Here is a 16,718-nt window from a genome sequence, read left to right as displayed (position 1 = left end):
ACAAGCAAACACAGTCAAACCATGAGTCAAACGCAAGGGGTTCCGCGCGGGGTGCTGCCCTGCCTTAACCCCGAACTACTGCAAGGCTACCTTTGATTACCACCTTAAGGTACCTTACCATTTGGTCACCTATTATTGTCTGTCAGAGTCAAGCCTACCTTGCCTTGTTGATTGACTTGGTTTGACGAGTGTCGCAATGGAATTCAATCATCGTGGTTGTATGCAAGGCAGTCTGCACTCACGGCACGGTGCGAGAATGGCCGACTTCTGTATGCGGAAGGTGCATTAATTAGATCTGGCCACCTCTGTCAATGGCCCTTGGAAATAGACCGCTCCTTCCTGTCATCATCATCTTACAGCTGCTCTGATACATCACTCCCATTCGGCTGTCATGGATGAGCAAGATATACTGTCCAGATTCGACAACCTTGTCGAGTCCGGCAAGGTTCTGTACGACCGTCAGCAAAGAGACTTCGCTTACATTGATGGAGACCTCGAGGTCAGCACACGGCATGTCATAGAACATCGTGCAGATCTCACCACTCACGCTCCCAGTTCCACTTCCTCGTGACCTCCGCTCTTGCTAACAAAACAACCATCAAAACTCCACGCTCCCAGGCGGGTGATGAAAATATGGTCAAACCCAAGTTGCGACCCGGAAGCGACATCAGCACCGAAGGCTTCGAGGTCGGCAATATTGGTAGCGACCACTACGTAGCAGTAAACAAATTCTGCTATGCACGACCACATCTTATGCTTCTGACATCAGACGCGTACAAACGCCAGTACGAGCCTCTGTACAACAACGACCTCGAAGCAATGTGGACCCTGTTAAGCACATTTGATCGTGACTATCTCGCCTTCTTCAATTGCGCCAAGGACAGCGGATGCAGTCGTTTGCATAAGCACATGCAGCTTATACCAAAGCCTGCAAAGTCATTTGCCGCTTTCCTCGATGCCGATAACGCCAGGGAGCCTGATGTGCCATTCCAATGGTTCTATCACCGCTTCGATTCTGCACCGATCACCTCAATCTACTTATCAACAGTGTACAGCGATCTTGTAGAGCAGGCCACTCGAGCAAGCGAGTCTTTCCGTGTCTATACTGATATTACAAGCCCGGCCGCTGCGTGCCCGCACAACATGATTCTCTCCAAACGATGGATGATTGTGATATCGAGACGACAAGCCGCAATCAATAAGGAAGCCGGAGCCAACGCACTGGGCATGCTAGGAGTGATCGCCGTCGCCACAGACAATGAGGTTCAAAATTGGGTACGACTAGGACTGACAAATTCACTAAGCCAGCTTGGAGTACCGAGGTAGTCTGTGCAGCAGATAGAGATGTGTTCAAAGTTTCGCAATGGGGCCTTTTGTTGTCGTTATTGAGTACAGGGATGTAGGTGAAAGTGAGCGTTGCAATTCTCCAATGTGGGCTTACATACGGCGGGAAACCCTGGCCACATCCTTGGTCGTCAGATTCATACCGTGTTCGACCATGACACTCTCCATCACCATCCCGAAATTGTGCATCGAAACACTGTTCGATGCACTCAACTCCACTTCCTTACCAGCCCGTTCTATCATCTCACGTTCATAAGCGGCGATGGCTTTGCTTCGCTCCTGCAACAGCACTTCATCCTCAGTCCAAAATTTCTGGATGGCCTTGAACAGCTCCAGGGCGTCTCTCAGTGCGTGGTTCAGGCCTTGACCTCGCTGGAACGTCATTGGATGCGCCGCGTCTCCACCCACTGTTGTGCGGCCATCTCTGTTGTCCCACTGATGGCCACGAGGATCCCAATGACGTAGCTTGCTGTACCTCACCGGATGGTCGTCTGGCAACCATTCGAACACACTCTTCCACGGGTCGACGAAGTGTTTCGCCAACGATTTCTGATGCGCAACGTGTTCAGCATTGGTCCTGTGGTTGATGTGGTCCCTCGGTTCCTTCCACGACACATAGTTGAAGAATGTCCAATCCTCCGGTCTGTCTGGATCCTCTGCATCGTGCACACTCATCCAACTGAATGTCCCATTGGGATGGGCCGCAGATTGGTAGAGAGGATGATGCGGAGGAGCACGGAGGAAAAGTGCATGTTCACGAGTGTGTCGGGTGAAACACATTGTTGTAGCATAGTCGATTGGGACGACCTTTGCAACTTCCTCACCAACCAATGAGCTTCGAACCACCGAATGAGGGCCATCAGTGCCAATCACTAAATTCCCGGTATCTTCGACTCCATCCGCGAGACAAGCAGTGACCTCAGCCCCATCCAGCGAGTATCGGATGTCCACCAATTCTTTGCCCCAAGAAGTGTCGATATCGGTAGCGAGCAACGCGCGGAACTTGTCACGCCGGACTCGATAGATTTTAGATGAGTCAACTTCCTTGAGGAGATCCCCGGTAGCACCATTGCGTAGGATAAGCCGATCCGACTGCATCCCCCTCCATCTGGGATCCACCTGCGTAGTTTCCAATCTGGCGAAAACGTCTTCGGCCAACAGCTGTTGTAGGGCTGGAATGCCCCAATGAGCCCCCATACTCCAATTTCTTTCGATGTTCAATCCTGGATTCTTCGTACACGATATAAGGGATCCCAACCTGACATATTTTTAGCCTTTACCCCAGGGAACAAGCATTCACCGTACCTTTTTGAGACCCTGAGCAAGAGCCAGACCAGTAGCACCTGCAAGAAGGATCAACGACTGTCTCCACTTTGTTCTGAGTGTCTATATACCTGCTCCAACGATGATTATTTTGTCGGCCTGGCGGCTTGCAACACTGTCAGCCTTGTTGATTCCATGCTTTCTGTCCATGATGATCTGTCTGTGCTTGCGAGCTGGGATCAATTTATCCAGATATTGGAATTTTGCAGGACTTTATATTCCGGGGTCTCGAAGATCAAGAATCCGGGACAAATCCAAGTCATCTGGGGTGAGGCGCGAGACGATATTATATACATCGACCCACGTAGCTAACTCAGCCTCGTTATATTGATACACGAAACAACACACCACATCGGATCTTCTTGCATACAAATATTGCTGCACTGAGATATATTAGAAGCTTATCTGACGAATCACAGTCTTATCCGTTCATGCTTACTGGTTACACAACGTCAGCCAAAAATAAACGCAAGCTTTGGCCGCAAGCGACCTCGGCCATACAGCTTGATCTGCGTGCTATCCTTTGCATTGATGTCGCGAAGACCTGGGGGTTGTTGTTTCACCTTGCTCCTCTTCCTGCATCCAGAAATAATCTGACACCAACCCCACTGCCACAGTCCACAGCTACAATTGTGTTGTCTTGCATGTACATATGAGACGATCACACGGTAAGATCAAGTCTATCACTACTCTAGGTAATGATATATGGGCCCCGCTTGGAGATCCGTCCTCGTCGATCATGTCGCCGATAGTCACAACCTTTGTTGGAGTGTCTTACCGGTCCATGAGATCGATCTACACCTGCTAGCCTCCGGTACCTCTTCTGTAGATCCGAGGGAGTGACTCAATCTTTGAAGCGCGCCGACAACAATGCTGTATCCGTTCAGGATCTTGTTCTTCGGCGTGACATATCACGGTGTGTCTCATAGCTTACTAGTCGGCTTCGTACCACCCGCCAGCCTCACCACGGCCGATCCATTCGTCAAACAGACCTTGCCACCTTTGACCCTAGTTGTGAATCGCACCTCTCTCCATCCGTCTCCGTGCGTATTGTCAGACACGTCGTCCACCATGCCGCAGATCCAAACGTCCGTGATCAGGGTATCACCAGGACGGACCGGACTTGTGAACCTTGCTCGGAATGACTTCAGTGCCCGCGGATCACTCTTGCACAGCTTCTCGAGGATGCTGTGACAGACTGTGTTCCAGCTATACAGGCCGTGCATGATCGGTGTCGGCTGAACGATTGCGTTCGGACATTCTGTCGCGTGTAGTGGGTTACTTGCATGTCGTCAGTGTACATATCCTCGAGATCAAGGCTTTACAGTTATAGTAGTGCGAGCTTACAAGTCGCCGTTCAAGCGATAGAGTAAATGCGCAGTGGGGCCGATGTCGTGCGTAAGTGTTGCGAAAGGTCGTTCCTCTGGCGCTGGCTTCGGTATAGCCGTTGAAGGACCTTTGCACACGTCAGAAATAGCACAACAATACCCACATTTCTCCAAAAACCAAAGACTTACCATTCGGTCCACCCCAGCCTCCCTGCCCCATATAAAACGCAATCTCGGTCATCCTCGTGAATAACGTATCCTCAACCCCAGTCTCCACAATAAGATGCTCCGTCTCAATCACCGTAGCTTTAATCGCCTTGTCCCAAACGCCAATAACGGAGCTCCTGATCTCGAACGTCCGGCCCTGACTAGACACCGGCAAGGGTCTGATAATCTCAATCGCTCGCTCTCCATCAACCACTCTATCGCTATCTAGCGCAGGCAGATCAGGCAACGCAGGGATCGCCGGCGGCGGCGTCAGGAACCGCCCGAAATGGTCTTTAAAGTCCACAACGTCGGACGAGTCGTGCTTGAACGTCAGCATCAACGGATAGGCCGGAAATGCGGCGAAATCGGGATGCAGTTCCTGCCTTGGCTGTCAGAATCATGCATGCTCCATTGAACCGAATCGTGGATGCCGGCTTGTGTCGGACTCGATAGTTGACGCACGTAGAGATAATGCATTTCGGCTGCTGTGCAGCCTATGCTGTTTGCGAATAACAGAATGTCTCGCTTTAGCCATGCTGCTGGTTTGGGCTCGTATTGGTAGATTGTCTTCGACATGTTGTGTTTGAGATGCTGTTATTTGATTGCGCCAAGCCTTGAGCGAAGCTGGTGGTCGCCCGCTGTGGAGAGGTTGAAGATGGATGAAGAAAAGTTCTTGGAGGGTTTTACCTGATCTTCGAGGACGTGGACTGCCTACTTATATCTTGCACTGTCGTTGAGAGTACCCGGATAGCCGCTCATTGTGATCTTTTTGTCACTGCTGAAAAATGCACGTATCGCAGGGCATCAAAATTTGACTTGTTATGGGGCCGTTTCCGAGATTCGGTGGTATACAGACACAACCGACTTTTAGGATTCAGTATATACCGACAGAGGCTCATTGAACCGCACAACAAGAAAAATCATCTATAGTTTCGCCTTCGCGAACAACTCAATTCCAGTTCCTCCGACTCGTCTATCCCCATTATAATGCAGCGGGCAGATCTGGAAGAATCGCTCACGCGAGCACCTGACGAACGCAGATCGCTTGTGCGGCAGATCCACGAACTTCTGCACGCCGAAGCCGCACATGAGATCGTAGGAGATGACCGTTGTGTTTGTAAATTTGGGCTCGCCGACCGCGGCCATGGTCCGCGGCTCGTCGAGGAACATGTAGTGCATCAGACTCGACCACCAGATACTGACTCTGTGGGCGCCGCGGAAGCGGTCGTTTCCGACTAGACAGTGGCGGCCGCGATCGAAGTCGCCTGCGTCGCAGTAGACTCCGAAATGATCCTCCTATGATTCTGATCAGCTGCAAATTACTTCGGTATTGAATGTCTCCTGGAAAACACTAACCTTGGCCCAATAGATCTCGTAGTAGGCAAAGAAGTTGTCGTCGAATCTCGCGAGCACTGTCAAGGTGTGCGGGTCTTCGTGCAGTGTGCGAAGATAATGTCTGTGTTCCTCCAGCGTGCCTGTCTCGTTCCATCCTGCTGATACACGAGGATCGTTCTGCCACGTGTGGAAGAGATTGAGATGCTCCGGATTATGGTAGTCCAACGCAATCACGTTGAAGTTCTCGCCAAGGTGCGGGATGTATCTAGAGTATATGACTTCTCCAGGCGTAGGCTTTTGGGGTCTACGAGGGTGAAAGGCATGGATGTTTGCCTTTGGAAATCTAGTGCTCAACGTGTAGTCTGTCGGTAGCACGGGATATGCGGCGAGCGGTCTCTTCGTGGTCTTCACAGTTGTTGTATCTGGTGCCCACGCTGGCCTTGCGCCGAACGGAGACCCGGCTCCTTGCCAGAATGTGCTACGTATGACTACTAGCTCTTTGCTCCCCTCATCTGAGGAGTCTGCCGCCACAGGATGCTGGATCGCGAGGCCTACAGTCTTTAATTCTTCTGCAAGATCCTCGCTCTTTGCATCCTGCATGACAAGACGATAATATTCATTATCTGGCCTCAGAGTGAAAGTGGCATATATAAGCAACCACAAATGGCCGAGATTCACATTTTCCCTGTCCCATCTGATGACCGCTGCCGGACTCCTTCGAATGCGCGCCCAAAAGGTGTTGTTTGCCAGTGGTGGCGCGCTGTCGTTGTCTTCTGGATCTTGTGGAAGCGTAAACTCTATGTCACCATGTAAGGGTGCAGATAACGGCCTCCCTTGCGAGGGCGTGTCTGCCGCAGAGTGAGATATCCTCAGCCACGAGTATTGGTCGGTGGCTTTCGCTTTTGTGGACGGCTCGACACGATAACTTGTGAGATATGGATGCGGAAGGCACAACGTCGATGGCACCGTCGGGCTGAACATCTTGAAATGTGATGGGAGGAAAGACCAAAGCAAAATCACAATGAATAAAAATGAATCACAAGATTGAAAGCTTTACCTATGAATTACCTTTCATTTCATGTGATTGATCGACGTAGCCCAATACTTCCTACCGGCAGCGCTCTCCAGTCGGTGCAATGATGATGCGGCATGATACACCCGGTTACCGATACGATGTTTGATGGACTATCAATGTGCAATACCGAGTCACACAAATGTCAGAGCTGTCTGCTACCGCTAATGTTCCGAACATCACGTTGCTTGTCGGTTCACTGCTTGACGTAAGCTCGGCAAGAGTATTGTTGCGATGATGCCATCGAGGATCTCCGCTCTACAATACTTTGCCTAATAGGTATAGCAGATACTGTATCGACAGGGACCGCGGTGGTCTTTGCGATTAGCTGCACATTGCTGCTGCCTTTATTGTTGAAGATCTTCGTTGTACTGTGCTCTGCCTAAGTGGGGCACGTGGATTACATAACGACATCGCTTAGCGCAATGTGTTGGCGCTTTGACTGATGAAAAATAATCAGACGAACTGATAATCGCGTTTGCCGTCTTGGCCGATGCAATACGCTAAAGTATAGCACCACACCGCATCGGCGGATTGTTTAGAACCCGCAGGTGTTTCTCGTCAAACACCGCTGCAATGCAACGTCTAGCGAAGAGATCGGCCATCATTGGGTACAGGCTGGCATCAAACTCTGCGGGCGAATGATGGTCATAACAGAATGGGCCGATTTTGCAATTCGCTCCGATGCCGCTATCCTTTTCTTGGAACTTCAGGTTCTGCTTCTTAGACAACGGTATGTCGAGGAGGATTGATCTGCTCAAGTCCACGAAGTGCGATTGAGGCCACTGTTTGCGGCCTTTGATTCACCGTACTTCTTGAACATGGCAGAGAAGCAAGAAGATGCCCCTAAGGTGGGCAGACTGCACGAGTCCTGGAGAAAGGCAACTGCGTATTTCCGGCTACTGTTGAGTCCTGGATACACTTTCGTCGACGTGATATTGCTCTGTGGAGGTGTCATCGGTGGCATTGCAACCGGAATACCCTTTCCTTTGCTCGGTATCCTCTTTGGTGAACTTATCAACAACTTGAACAGCACCGGCTGCAACGATACTGTAGCCGATCACTCGACATTAGAGCACCAGGTCCGGACAAAAGTTCTGCAAGTCATCTATGTCACCATCGCCAATTGGTGCTTCATCTACATCCACAGTTGTTGCTGGAGTCTTCTTGGAGAGCGACTTGTCCGACGTCTTCGTGAGAAATACCTTCGAAGTCTCTTACGCCAGGAGCTCTCATTCTTCGACACTTTGCCAGCCGGCGATGTCTCGTCTCGCTTGTCCACGGATCTCGAGGCTATCCAGACCGGTACCTCAGAGAAGGTCGGTATCTGTATCGGAAGTGTGTCTTACTTCGTCGCGTCCTACGTGGTGGCATTCATCAAGGATGCTAAGCTGGCCGGCATGCTTGTTTCTCTGGTTCCCGCGTACTTTCTCATGACATTCATTGGTTCTCACTTCATCAAAAAGTACAGTGGACGCGTTTCAGATAACATTGCACTTGCCACGTCCATTGCATCTGAGAGTCTTTCGAAGATCCAACTTGTTCAAGCATTCGGCGCAGGTGCCCGACTAGAGGCCAAGTTTGCCGAATATCTCGACGTTGCCAGGAAAGAAGCCTTCAAGAAGGCGATCACCGCTGCGGTTCAGCTCGGTCTGTTGTACTTCATTGCGTATTCTACCAACGCCCTAGCATATTGGCAGGGCAGTAGGGACATTGCTGCTGGTGTGGCTAGTGGCACTGGTGCTTCAAAGGTCGGTGCAGTCTACACAGTCATCTTCCTGCTTATCGATGGTATGTATCGTCCGTTTCTTTTCATTGTGGAACTATACTGACAACAAGATAAGCTTCCTTTATTCTCAGTCAAGTAGCCCCCTTCTTGCAGATCTTCGGCTCTGCCGCGTCTGCCGCCGAGAAATTGAATGGCGCTATCAACCGCAACTCGTTGATTGATGGTACCTCCACTACAGTGGGCAAGCCCATCGAGTCTGTTGGAGGTCAAATCGACTTCGAGAATGTTTCATTCGCCTACCCCGGCCGTCCAGATACCACTGTCCTCAAAGGTATCTCCTTGAGCATACCAGCAAACAAACATACTGCCATTGTCGGACAATCTGGAAGTGGCAAGTCTACAGTTGCTGCTCTCACTGGCAGATTGTATGACCCAGCAGAAGGACAGATCCGACTCGATGGAGTTGACGTGCGCGAACTCAATGTCAGACAGCTTAGAGGTTGCATTGGCACCGTGCAGCAGGACCCCTCGCTGCTGGATCGATCAATTCTCGAGAACATTGCCCACGGCCTGATTAACTCTCGCAAGGCTTCAGAGGATGAGGTCTTGAAGATCATGGATGGTTCTCTCGCTCGACTCGTCAAGAACGTCCAGGATGGTCAGAACATTCACGACGCTCTCAATTCCGCTGATGATGTGATCAAAAGCCTTGTTGATCAAGTCAAAGAAGCTGCTAGGCTTGCCGACGCCCTTGAGTTCATCAGTCGTCTGGAACATGGTCTAGCAACCTCCGTAGGTGCTGCTGGAAGTCAGCTCAGTGGTGGCCAAAAGCAAAGAATCGCTCTAGCACGTGCCATGGTCCGTGAACCAAGAATTCTTCTCCTCGACGAAGCAACATCATCGCTTGACTCTCGCAGTGAACGTCTTATCCAAGGGGCACTCGAGCGAGCGACTCTTGGACGCACTACTATTTCTATTGTTCATCGTTTATCTACGATCAAGAACGCCGACAACATCATCGTCATGCGCAGTGGCAAGATCATTGAACAAGGCTCTCACCAAGAATTGACTGCTCAAGACGGTGTCTACGCGAGTATGGTTAGACTTCAGACCGTTAGTAATCCAGCATCTGGCGAGTCCATCAGCGACACGGAAATCACCCAAGTCGACGAAGCAATGTCGGTTGTTGAGGAAGAATTTAACCAGCCTTCCGAGAAGATTGAATCCCGAAGCCTTGCTCAGGAAATGGATCCCAATGACAAGGACGAAAAGGCCCTGTCAGCTCCTGCACCGGCAGACTCATCAGCAGGTTCAAAGCGTGGCGTGTGGTCAACCATCACAGGAATTGTGTCTCAGACGAGATCACAGGCTGTCTATCTTCTCATTGCTCTCACGTCTAGCGCCATTGTCGGTGGTTCGTATTCTGGCGAGGCTGTAATTTTCGGTCACACTATCAGCAGCTTCTCGACCTGTAATACCGCCGAATCTATTCGACATGACGGAGCATTCTTTGGTTTGATGTTCTTCATCCTAGCCGCTATCGAGTTCTTCGCCAACGTGTCCAGCGGATCCCTCTTCGGGCTTGTATCGGAGAACACTCTGTATAAGATCCGTGTCAAATCCCTTCGCACTTTACTTGGTCAAGACCTACAATGGCACGAATCCGAGGGTAGAACGCCTGCTACGCTGCTATCTTTCATCACAAGTGATGCCAATGCCTTGGCTGGTTTGACCGGCACAATTCTGGGGACCTTGTTCTCTATCATCGTCAACACTATTGCTGGTATCATTTTGTCCCACATCATCGCGTGGAGGATAGCTGTTGTGTTACTTGCTACACTGCCCGTTTTGATCGGTGCCGGTATGATGCGTCTACGGGTGTTTGCGAAATTCCACGCGAAGCATCAGAAAGCCTTTGCAAAAGCTACAGGGGTAGCTGTTGAAGCAGTCAATTCTATCAGAACTATCTCGATTTTCTCTCTGGAGAATGAGGCAGTTGCGGTTTACCATCGCGAACTCAAGCCGCCATACGACGAGACGCGAAAGGCTATCCTATGGAGCAACGTCTGGCTCGCCTCTGCTTACAGTGTTAGCAACCTGGTATATGCTCTCGCATACTGGTGGGGTTCTCAGAACATCATCGAAGGCAGATACAGTCAGACTCAATTTTTCATCGTTTTGCCCGCGCTGCTGTTCAGCGCTCAAACTTGCGGGCAGCTCTTTGCTTTGGCCCCGGACTTCTCAAAGTCTAGGGTCTCTGCTGCTAGAATTCTGGATCTACTAGCGATCGGCAAGACGGAGCGGTCTAACATGCCCCCTGACATGCGTCTAGACAGCTCGTCGAGCTCAGGCTTCGACGAGAAGGACTTGGAGTCTTCTATGGGCGAGAAGGCAATCGCCAAAGCTGCCCCTGACACAGGTGCTAGGATCACTTTCCGCGATGTGCGCTTCTCATATCCAGCCCGGCCTAATATGCAAGTTCTCAAGGGATTGACGATGGACATCAAGCCCGGTCAATTCTGCGCTCTTGTGGGTCCTAGTGGAGCAGGCAAATCGACGATCATCGCCCTGTTGGAAAGATTCTATCGACCAACTTCCGGCAGGGTCGAGCTTGACAACCGAGACGTTGGCAAGTTCTGCGACTCGAGCTTCCGAGACTCTATCTCCCTGGTTCCCCAGGAGAGTGTGATGTTCGAGGGAACTCTTCGCTTCAACCTGTCTCTCGGCGCTCGCCCTGGCCACGATGTCACTGATGCCGAAATCGAGAACGCATGTCGTATGGCCAACATACATGACACTATTGCTGCACTCCCAGATGGCTATGACACTCGATGTGGTCCTAATGGTTCACAATTCTCTGGTGGTCAGAAGCAACGCCTTTCGATTGCCAGAGCCTTGCTCAGGAAGCCACGCTTGCTACTATTAGATGAGAGTACAAGTGCCCTTGATTCGGAAAGTGAGAAGATGGTGCAAGATGCACTCGAGAATGTCAGGAAGGGAATCACAGTGATTGCAATTGCACACAGATTGCACACGATCGAGAAAGCAGATTGCATCTTCGTGATTGAAGATGGCAACTGCACTGCAAGGGGCACGCACAAGGAGTTGCTGTCCAAGAGCGAGACTTATCGCACAAATGCATTGCACCAAGTGCTGGGAGATTAGATTAGATTAGATGAGATGATTAGCATAACGTATAGCTACCTGGGTATAATATTAAATCAGAGCAGCATTACCAGCTGTCGAAGCGCTTCTCTCAACTGCTACCAGAAATCGTTTCACGACTGGGGACCCCGGACGTTGCCGGCAGCGGCTTGGTGCGGTAGCGCACAATCCCTCTCCTTCCTGATCCATCGCCTCGGTCTACCCTCAGTGTGTTCTTCAGGCACATACAGTATGGTGTTAGCGTAACGTGGGAGATTAAGGCGCCGAGGAAGAATTTTCCAGCTATACTACTAGCAGCGTGAGACACCACAGCAGCAGCTCGGTAGGCGTGGTGTTGCGACCTTGGCGATACCCACTTTAGGCTCGATGGCGTGCAGCAAAGCAGCCAGAGTACGTGCGCGTAGCACTGGGACTATTGAAGATGAGTTATCTGATCCACTGATAAGTTTTTCATCCTGCACATTGACGGGTCAAGTGTGTGGGCAGAACCATGGATGTAACGTCTAATATGGAAGAGCTCGCGTCGAAGCGCCGCGCTAGAGCCAACGCGAGCCCCACCATGTTTCGCCTAGCTGAACCTTCGCAGAAATGACCCGCTGATTCTAATTATCAGATTGATAAGTCTAATTCGACCTGTGCAGGTCTCCTCGTGCTGATCTCAAGACGGTCTGATGGACGGCGCCATGAACTAGTTGTTTTGGCCCCACACATGGAAAGTGTTGCCGGAAGATGCTGCATGCTACGAAGGTTTGCGTCTACTTGTATGCGGCGGAGGAGCACAGAACTTTTCGAAGCCGAGATCTCTCCGCTGCTCTATGTGCCCTATTACTGTATGTGCTGCAGACACAAAGCTACGATCTTCACCGTAAACATGCATGGCTGATGTCGTGGTAGCAAGAGGGAAAAAAACCTTGTCTCCCCAACCCAACGGTGCTTGCATCCATGAAGCATTGCTTGCCGATGACGGGACCGACCGCGATCCGATGGTCTAGGCTGGATCACTGACTGGGTACATTGGCAGCACTACACTATCGTATCATGTGTTTGTCGCGTGGTTGCCATCTTGCACACGGGCGATCCAAGCTCGTCATATACCTTCAGTGCTAGCAGGGACCCTTTCTTTCACTCTTTCAGGGAATCCACAAGGTGATTGTTCGGATACTGCATCAATAGTATACTTGCAGAATAGTCATCATGGCAGCCACAGTGACAACTTCTGAAAGGCGCAGTATGGAGACATCGAGCCGACAGGCTGCAAGGCCCAGAGGAAGATCTGCTGATCCCGAACAATCTATAGACCTTCTGGGTGTTGGTTTTGGTTTGTCTTCTCTTGCGGTAGCCGCAGCTCTGGCAGATCGCAATTCGGGGAGGAGTGTCAAGTTTCTCGAGCGTCAAGATGCCTTCACATGGGCACCGGCAAAGTCTCTACCAGACAACAAGGTAGCGACACCTTTCCTTCGGGATCTGATCACCACACAAAACCCGCGATCAAAGTTCACCTTTGTCAACTACTTGCAGACGACAGGCCAGCTTGTGGCCTTCACTAATGCGTCCAGTCTACATCCCTCAAAGCTGCTCATGAGTCACTATCTGGTATGGGTAACGGAACACATAGAGAGATTAGGCTGGGTGAACTATGGCGCCGAGGTTCTGAGGATTGATCCCATCAGGAAGTCGGCAGATTCGCAGGTGGAAAGCTTCTCGGTTCTCTACAGAGATACTGCGCGGGGTGATTTGATCACTCTGAACTCCAAGAGACTTGTGGTCGCAACAGGTCTAGCGCCTCATATCCCCAAAGCTCTCGCGACTCCGGAGCTGTCCAGATATGTCGTTCACTCTGACTCATCTAATGAGCTTTTTGCTCAACATAACGGCCGCCTACCAGACGTAGCCGTAGTTGGAGCTTCTCAAGAGGGCGCCGAGATCTTTGAAGAGTTGCAATTGCATTATGGTGGCCACCGATCAACCTTCTTCATCGAAGATTCTTCACTCCGACCAGTCGACCAGACAGCATTGTAAGTCATTAACGACGGTAGTGATCCTGGAATATGTCACTAACATGGTTCCAGCTCTCGTACGTTGGTTGATGTTCCTCCCTCGGATTTTGCGTTCTTCCCTCCTGAGCTTCGCAAGAAGATTATATTCGCGAAGGAGGGGTATAACGCCAGTCCTGTATCGCTTGAGCTTCTCGAGCGCCTATATGACATGGACTATGCTCAGAAGATCCGTGAAAATGATCCCAGTAAGTGGAGATTTGGTATCGAGCCCTTGGCAAAAGTCATTGGCGCAGAGATACTACCAAGCTCTACTCAACCTCATGTCCGTTTGCTGTTGAAATCTCCACGGACTGGCGCCGTCAGGAAGTCTGAGCGATCATTCGACAAGGTTGTTGTAGCTACGGGTTACCGCAAGCAGGGCGAGTCTTTGCTATCTTCCCTTTCTGCTTTGATGGAGCAAGGCGCCGTCAGTGTGGATCGTGACTATCAAGTCAATATCAAGAAGGGCGTCTTGCACAACGGATGCGGTATTTGGTCCCTGATCTCCTTTGGGGATCACATGGTACGTTCACTACCCGAAACGAAGAATTCATTTTGATGCACCTCGAACTGACATTCAATCACAGTCTCGTGACGAGGAGTTCTTGCATGTAGCCGAACAGGCACATAGAGTGATTGCATCCTCGGATCGTCTTCTCAACAAGGAGCAGAATCAGCAAGGATCGCAAGTAAGCAATCAATCAATGTTGTAGATATCTCCTGTTGGAGGGTCTGTTAGGTTTCATGTAATCAAAACTACTGTGACTTGGAAGCAAAAGTCGGCGCAGAATGAACATGGAAGACTCTTGATGAACAGATACAGTCCACTTACCTGATATACATTGTCTTACGTGATATATCACTATTCATTTCTACAGCACATGCAGATTACACGTGTGATTTATTAGTCCAAACGGAATTCCTCGAAAACGTGCGGACCATGCTCAATGGTGAGCCACATGTACTTGTAAGTCAGCGGACCAAAGGTGCACGGAATTCGGCGATAAGCGCTGATAAGCCCTTCCGAGGGATTATTCGTATGTGACTTCTGACTACGCATCAAGACACACGATCTGGTATAGACAGAAGACTTTGTCAGAGGTGATCGAAAGTCAAGGTCATCTCGTTATAGATTGTCGATCTAGTTTCTGTAGGATATATTAGGTATCTACAACTTCGCTCTTGCCTTACTGAGCAAGAGCGACTCGCCAAGCTTTCTGAACTCAAACTTCTTGATCTTCCCACTTCCTGTGATGGGAATGTCCTCAGGAACGCCGTCTTCCCCGAGCCAGAAGATATGTGAAGGGGCTTTGTGTCTCCCGAGTGTTTCTCTGGTCCATGCCCGCACAGAGTCATCACTCGGTCGAGCTCGATCTGACGGTCGTTGTAGGAATGCTGCCACAACTTCGCCGTATTTCGAGTGTGACAGTCCAACGACAACGGCCCTTTCGATTGAGTCATGTTTCACCAGCCTCTCTTCGATCTCAAGAGGGTATATGTTCTCTCCGCCGCGGATGATGATGTCCTTGAAACGGCCAGTGATGCTGCAGTAGCCTTGCTCGTCGAAGACAGCCTCATCACCTGTGTGCAGCCACAAGACGCCTTGGTCGTCCCGGATCATACACTCAGCGGTCTTCTCCGGGTTCTTGAAGTATCCCTTTTGCAACTGGTAACCAGCGATACAGAGTTCACCCTTTGTACCTACAGGTACGATACGTCCGTTCCTGTCAACAATCTTTCCATGCGCGTGTGGTAGTAATGTTCCGACTGTTGTCAGTCTTCGATCGATGGTGTCATAAGTGAACGCGTTGAAGCAGGTAGGCGAGGCTTCCGTGAGACCTGTATTATCAATTAAATCAGTATTCGCAGACACTCGATGCATGAACACGAGTAACCTACCGTAGCTACTCGTGAATTCGGTCATGCCAAACTCATTCACCAACAGCTCCATAAGATAGCGAGGCACTGGTGCTCCTGCAATGATACCTGTTCTCAGTCTACTGCAATCAAAATTCGCCGGGAGAGGCGTGCTAAAGATTGTGTCAAACATAGCAGGAACACCATGCAACGCAGTACACTTCTCGTCCGAGATTGCTTGAAGCACGGCAGACGCATCAAAGATATCTGATGGATATACAATCTTGCCGCCGTGTGTCATAATTGCCAAGAACCCTAGCACCAGCCCAAAGCAGTGGAAAAGAGGCGGAGGGCAACAAAGGACATCCTCGGGGCCCAATGCCATACGGTCGCCAATAAAGCGAGAGTTGTTAAGCAGACCGTGATGTGTGAGCATGGCTGCTTTTGGATTTCCAGTGCTTCCACTAGTGAACTGCAGATTGCAAACGTCATATGGATTGAGATCACGCTGGATGTCTTCGACAGGCTTTGCAGAAAGCTGCTGGGCAGTGCTGATTACTTCCTCATATGTGGTCATGTTACCATGACTTCCACGTAGTAGTACGATCTGCTGGAGCGATGGCAGATCTTTGTGGTTCGTGCTGAACCCTTCGAGCATTTCGCTATTGTCAAGTCGGCCGATTTGTGGAGTTGCGAATAGTATCTTTGATCCCGAGTACTGCAGGCCGTATGTAGCCTCCGCCGCAGTGTATGTGTTGTTTAGAATTACTAGGACGGCTCCCAGGCGCATGCAGGCAAAGAATACCGCCATATATTCGGCACAGTTTCCTGCCAATATCGCGGCGCGATCTCCTGGACGGATACCTGCAGAATACAGGTGGCGGGCCAGAAGACAGCTCTGCCCCTGTATGTCATTATAGGTCCATCTTGTATCCGTCCAGGGTATGATCATACACTCCTTGTCGCCATAGAACTTGCATTGCAGATCCAAGAAAGTCGCAAGTGTCAAAGTCGTCAATGGAGGGTCGGAGGGGCCATGGAACAATGAGAGTTGCACCTCCGAGACACTCTCGCCCTGCGATTGGCATATACTCTCCATAGCTGTAGACGTGGTTGGCTAGGTAGAGTAGAGTCACTGGGCACTTGCTTTAGAAAATGCAGATCACGTCAAACAGTATCGACAATGAGAGAGCAGACCATGCCGAGTTCGGAGTGAGCATGGAATCGGTTCCGTGTGATAACGAGTGAGTGCATGGTGCCCCTCCAGGGATAGTGGTTTATAGATCCTTCAACGTCGCCCTAGAGTTGCCGAATGGTGAGGG

General features: G+C 50.5%; 6 protein-coding genes across 10 annotated transcripts; 3 read left to right on the top strand and 3 right to left on the bottom strand.

Moving 5' to 3' along the window:
- Nucleotides 1-391: 391 nt before the first annotated feature.
- On the top strand, nt 392-1,326 carry AAFC00_005055 (uncharacterized protein; the record flags this gene model as incomplete). Its single annotated transcript, XM_069344787.1, has 2 exons — nt 392-499; nt 556-1,326. 2 exons carry the CDS (start codon nt 392-394, stop codon nt 1,324-1,326), a joined length of 879 nt encoding a protein of 292 aa, XP_069202613.1.
- Nucleotides 1,327-3,590: 2,264 nt separating this feature from the next.
- AAFC00_005054 (uncharacterized protein) lies at nt 3,591-4,778 on the bottom strand (the record flags this gene model as incomplete). Of its 3 annotated transcripts, none has more annotated exons than XM_069348222.1 (4): nt 3,591-3,948; nt 4,015-4,123; nt 4,185-4,590; nt 4,665-4,778. In XM_069348222.1, 4 exons carry the CDS (start codon nt 4,776-4,778, stop codon nt 3,591-3,593), a joined length of 987 nt encoding a protein of 328 aa, XP_069202611.1. The 3 variants fall into 3 exon arrangements, with proteins under 3 accessions (XP_069202611.1, XP_069202610.1, XP_069202612.1); XM_069344784.1 differs by having other exon boundaries at nt 4,185-4,581; XM_069344785.1 differs by lacking the exon at nt 3,591-3,948 and having other exon boundaries at nt 4,011-4,123; nt 4,185-4,581.
- Nucleotides 4,779-5,126: 348 nt separating this feature from the next.
- Nucleotides 5,127-6,518, bottom strand: AAFC00_005053 (uncharacterized protein; the record flags this gene model as incomplete). Its single annotated transcript, XM_069344783.1, has 2 exons — nt 5,127-5,498; nt 5,559-6,518. The coding sequence occupies 2 exons, from the start codon at nt 6,516-6,518 to the stop codon at nt 5,127-5,129; spliced, it is 1,332 nt and encodes a 443-aa protein (XP_069202609.1).
- A 912-nt stretch (nt 6,519-7,430) lies between these two features.
- AAFC00_005052 (uncharacterized protein) lies at nt 7,431-11,503 on the top strand (the record flags this gene model as incomplete). Its single annotated transcript, XM_069344782.1, has 2 exons — nt 7,431-8,400; nt 8,454-11,503. The coding sequence occupies 2 exons, from the start codon at nt 7,431-7,433 to the stop codon at nt 11,501-11,503; spliced, it is 4,020 nt and encodes a 1,339-aa protein (XP_069202608.1).
- A 1,194-nt stretch (nt 11,504-12,697) lies between these two features.
- Nucleotides 12,698-14,252, top strand: AAFC00_005051 (uncharacterized protein; the record flags this gene model as incomplete). 2 transcript variants are annotated; one of them, XM_069344781.1, is made up of 3 exons in its annotated part: nt 12,698-13,518; nt 13,573-14,062; nt 14,127-14,252. In XM_069344781.1, the coding sequence occupies 3 exons, from the start codon at nt 12,698-12,700 to the stop codon at nt 14,250-14,252; spliced, it is 1,437 nt and encodes a 478-aa protein (XP_069202607.1). The 2 variants fall into 2 exon arrangements, with proteins under 2 accessions (XP_069202607.1, XP_069202606.1); XM_069344780.1 differs by having other exon boundaries at nt 12,734-13,518.
- Nucleotides 14,253-14,707: 455 nt separating this feature from the next.
- On the bottom strand, nt 14,708-16,495 carry AAFC00_005050 (uncharacterized protein; the record flags this gene model as incomplete). 2 transcript variants are annotated; one of them, XM_069344778.1, is made up of 2 exons in its annotated part: nt 14,708-15,378; nt 15,439-16,495. In XM_069344778.1, 2 exons carry the CDS (start codon nt 16,493-16,495, stop codon nt 14,708-14,710), a joined length of 1,728 nt encoding a protein of 575 aa, XP_069202604.1. The 2 variants fall into 2 exon arrangements, with proteins under 2 accessions (XP_069202604.1, XP_069202605.1); XM_069344779.1 differs by having other exon boundaries at nt 15,439-16,054.
- Nucleotides 16,496-16,718: the final 223 nt, after the last annotated feature.

This window comes from Neodothiora populina, assembly GCF_041146345.1.
Source record: "Neodothiora populina strain CPC 39397 chromosome Unknown canker_contig_5, whole genome shotgun sequence".
Taxonomy (NCBI): domain Eukaryota; kingdom Fungi; phylum Ascomycota; class Dothideomycetes; order Dothideales; family Dothioraceae; genus Neodothiora; species Neodothiora populina.
Note: the sequence above shows the minus strand (reverse complement) of the source record. Positions and strands in the feature narration are given on the sequence as shown.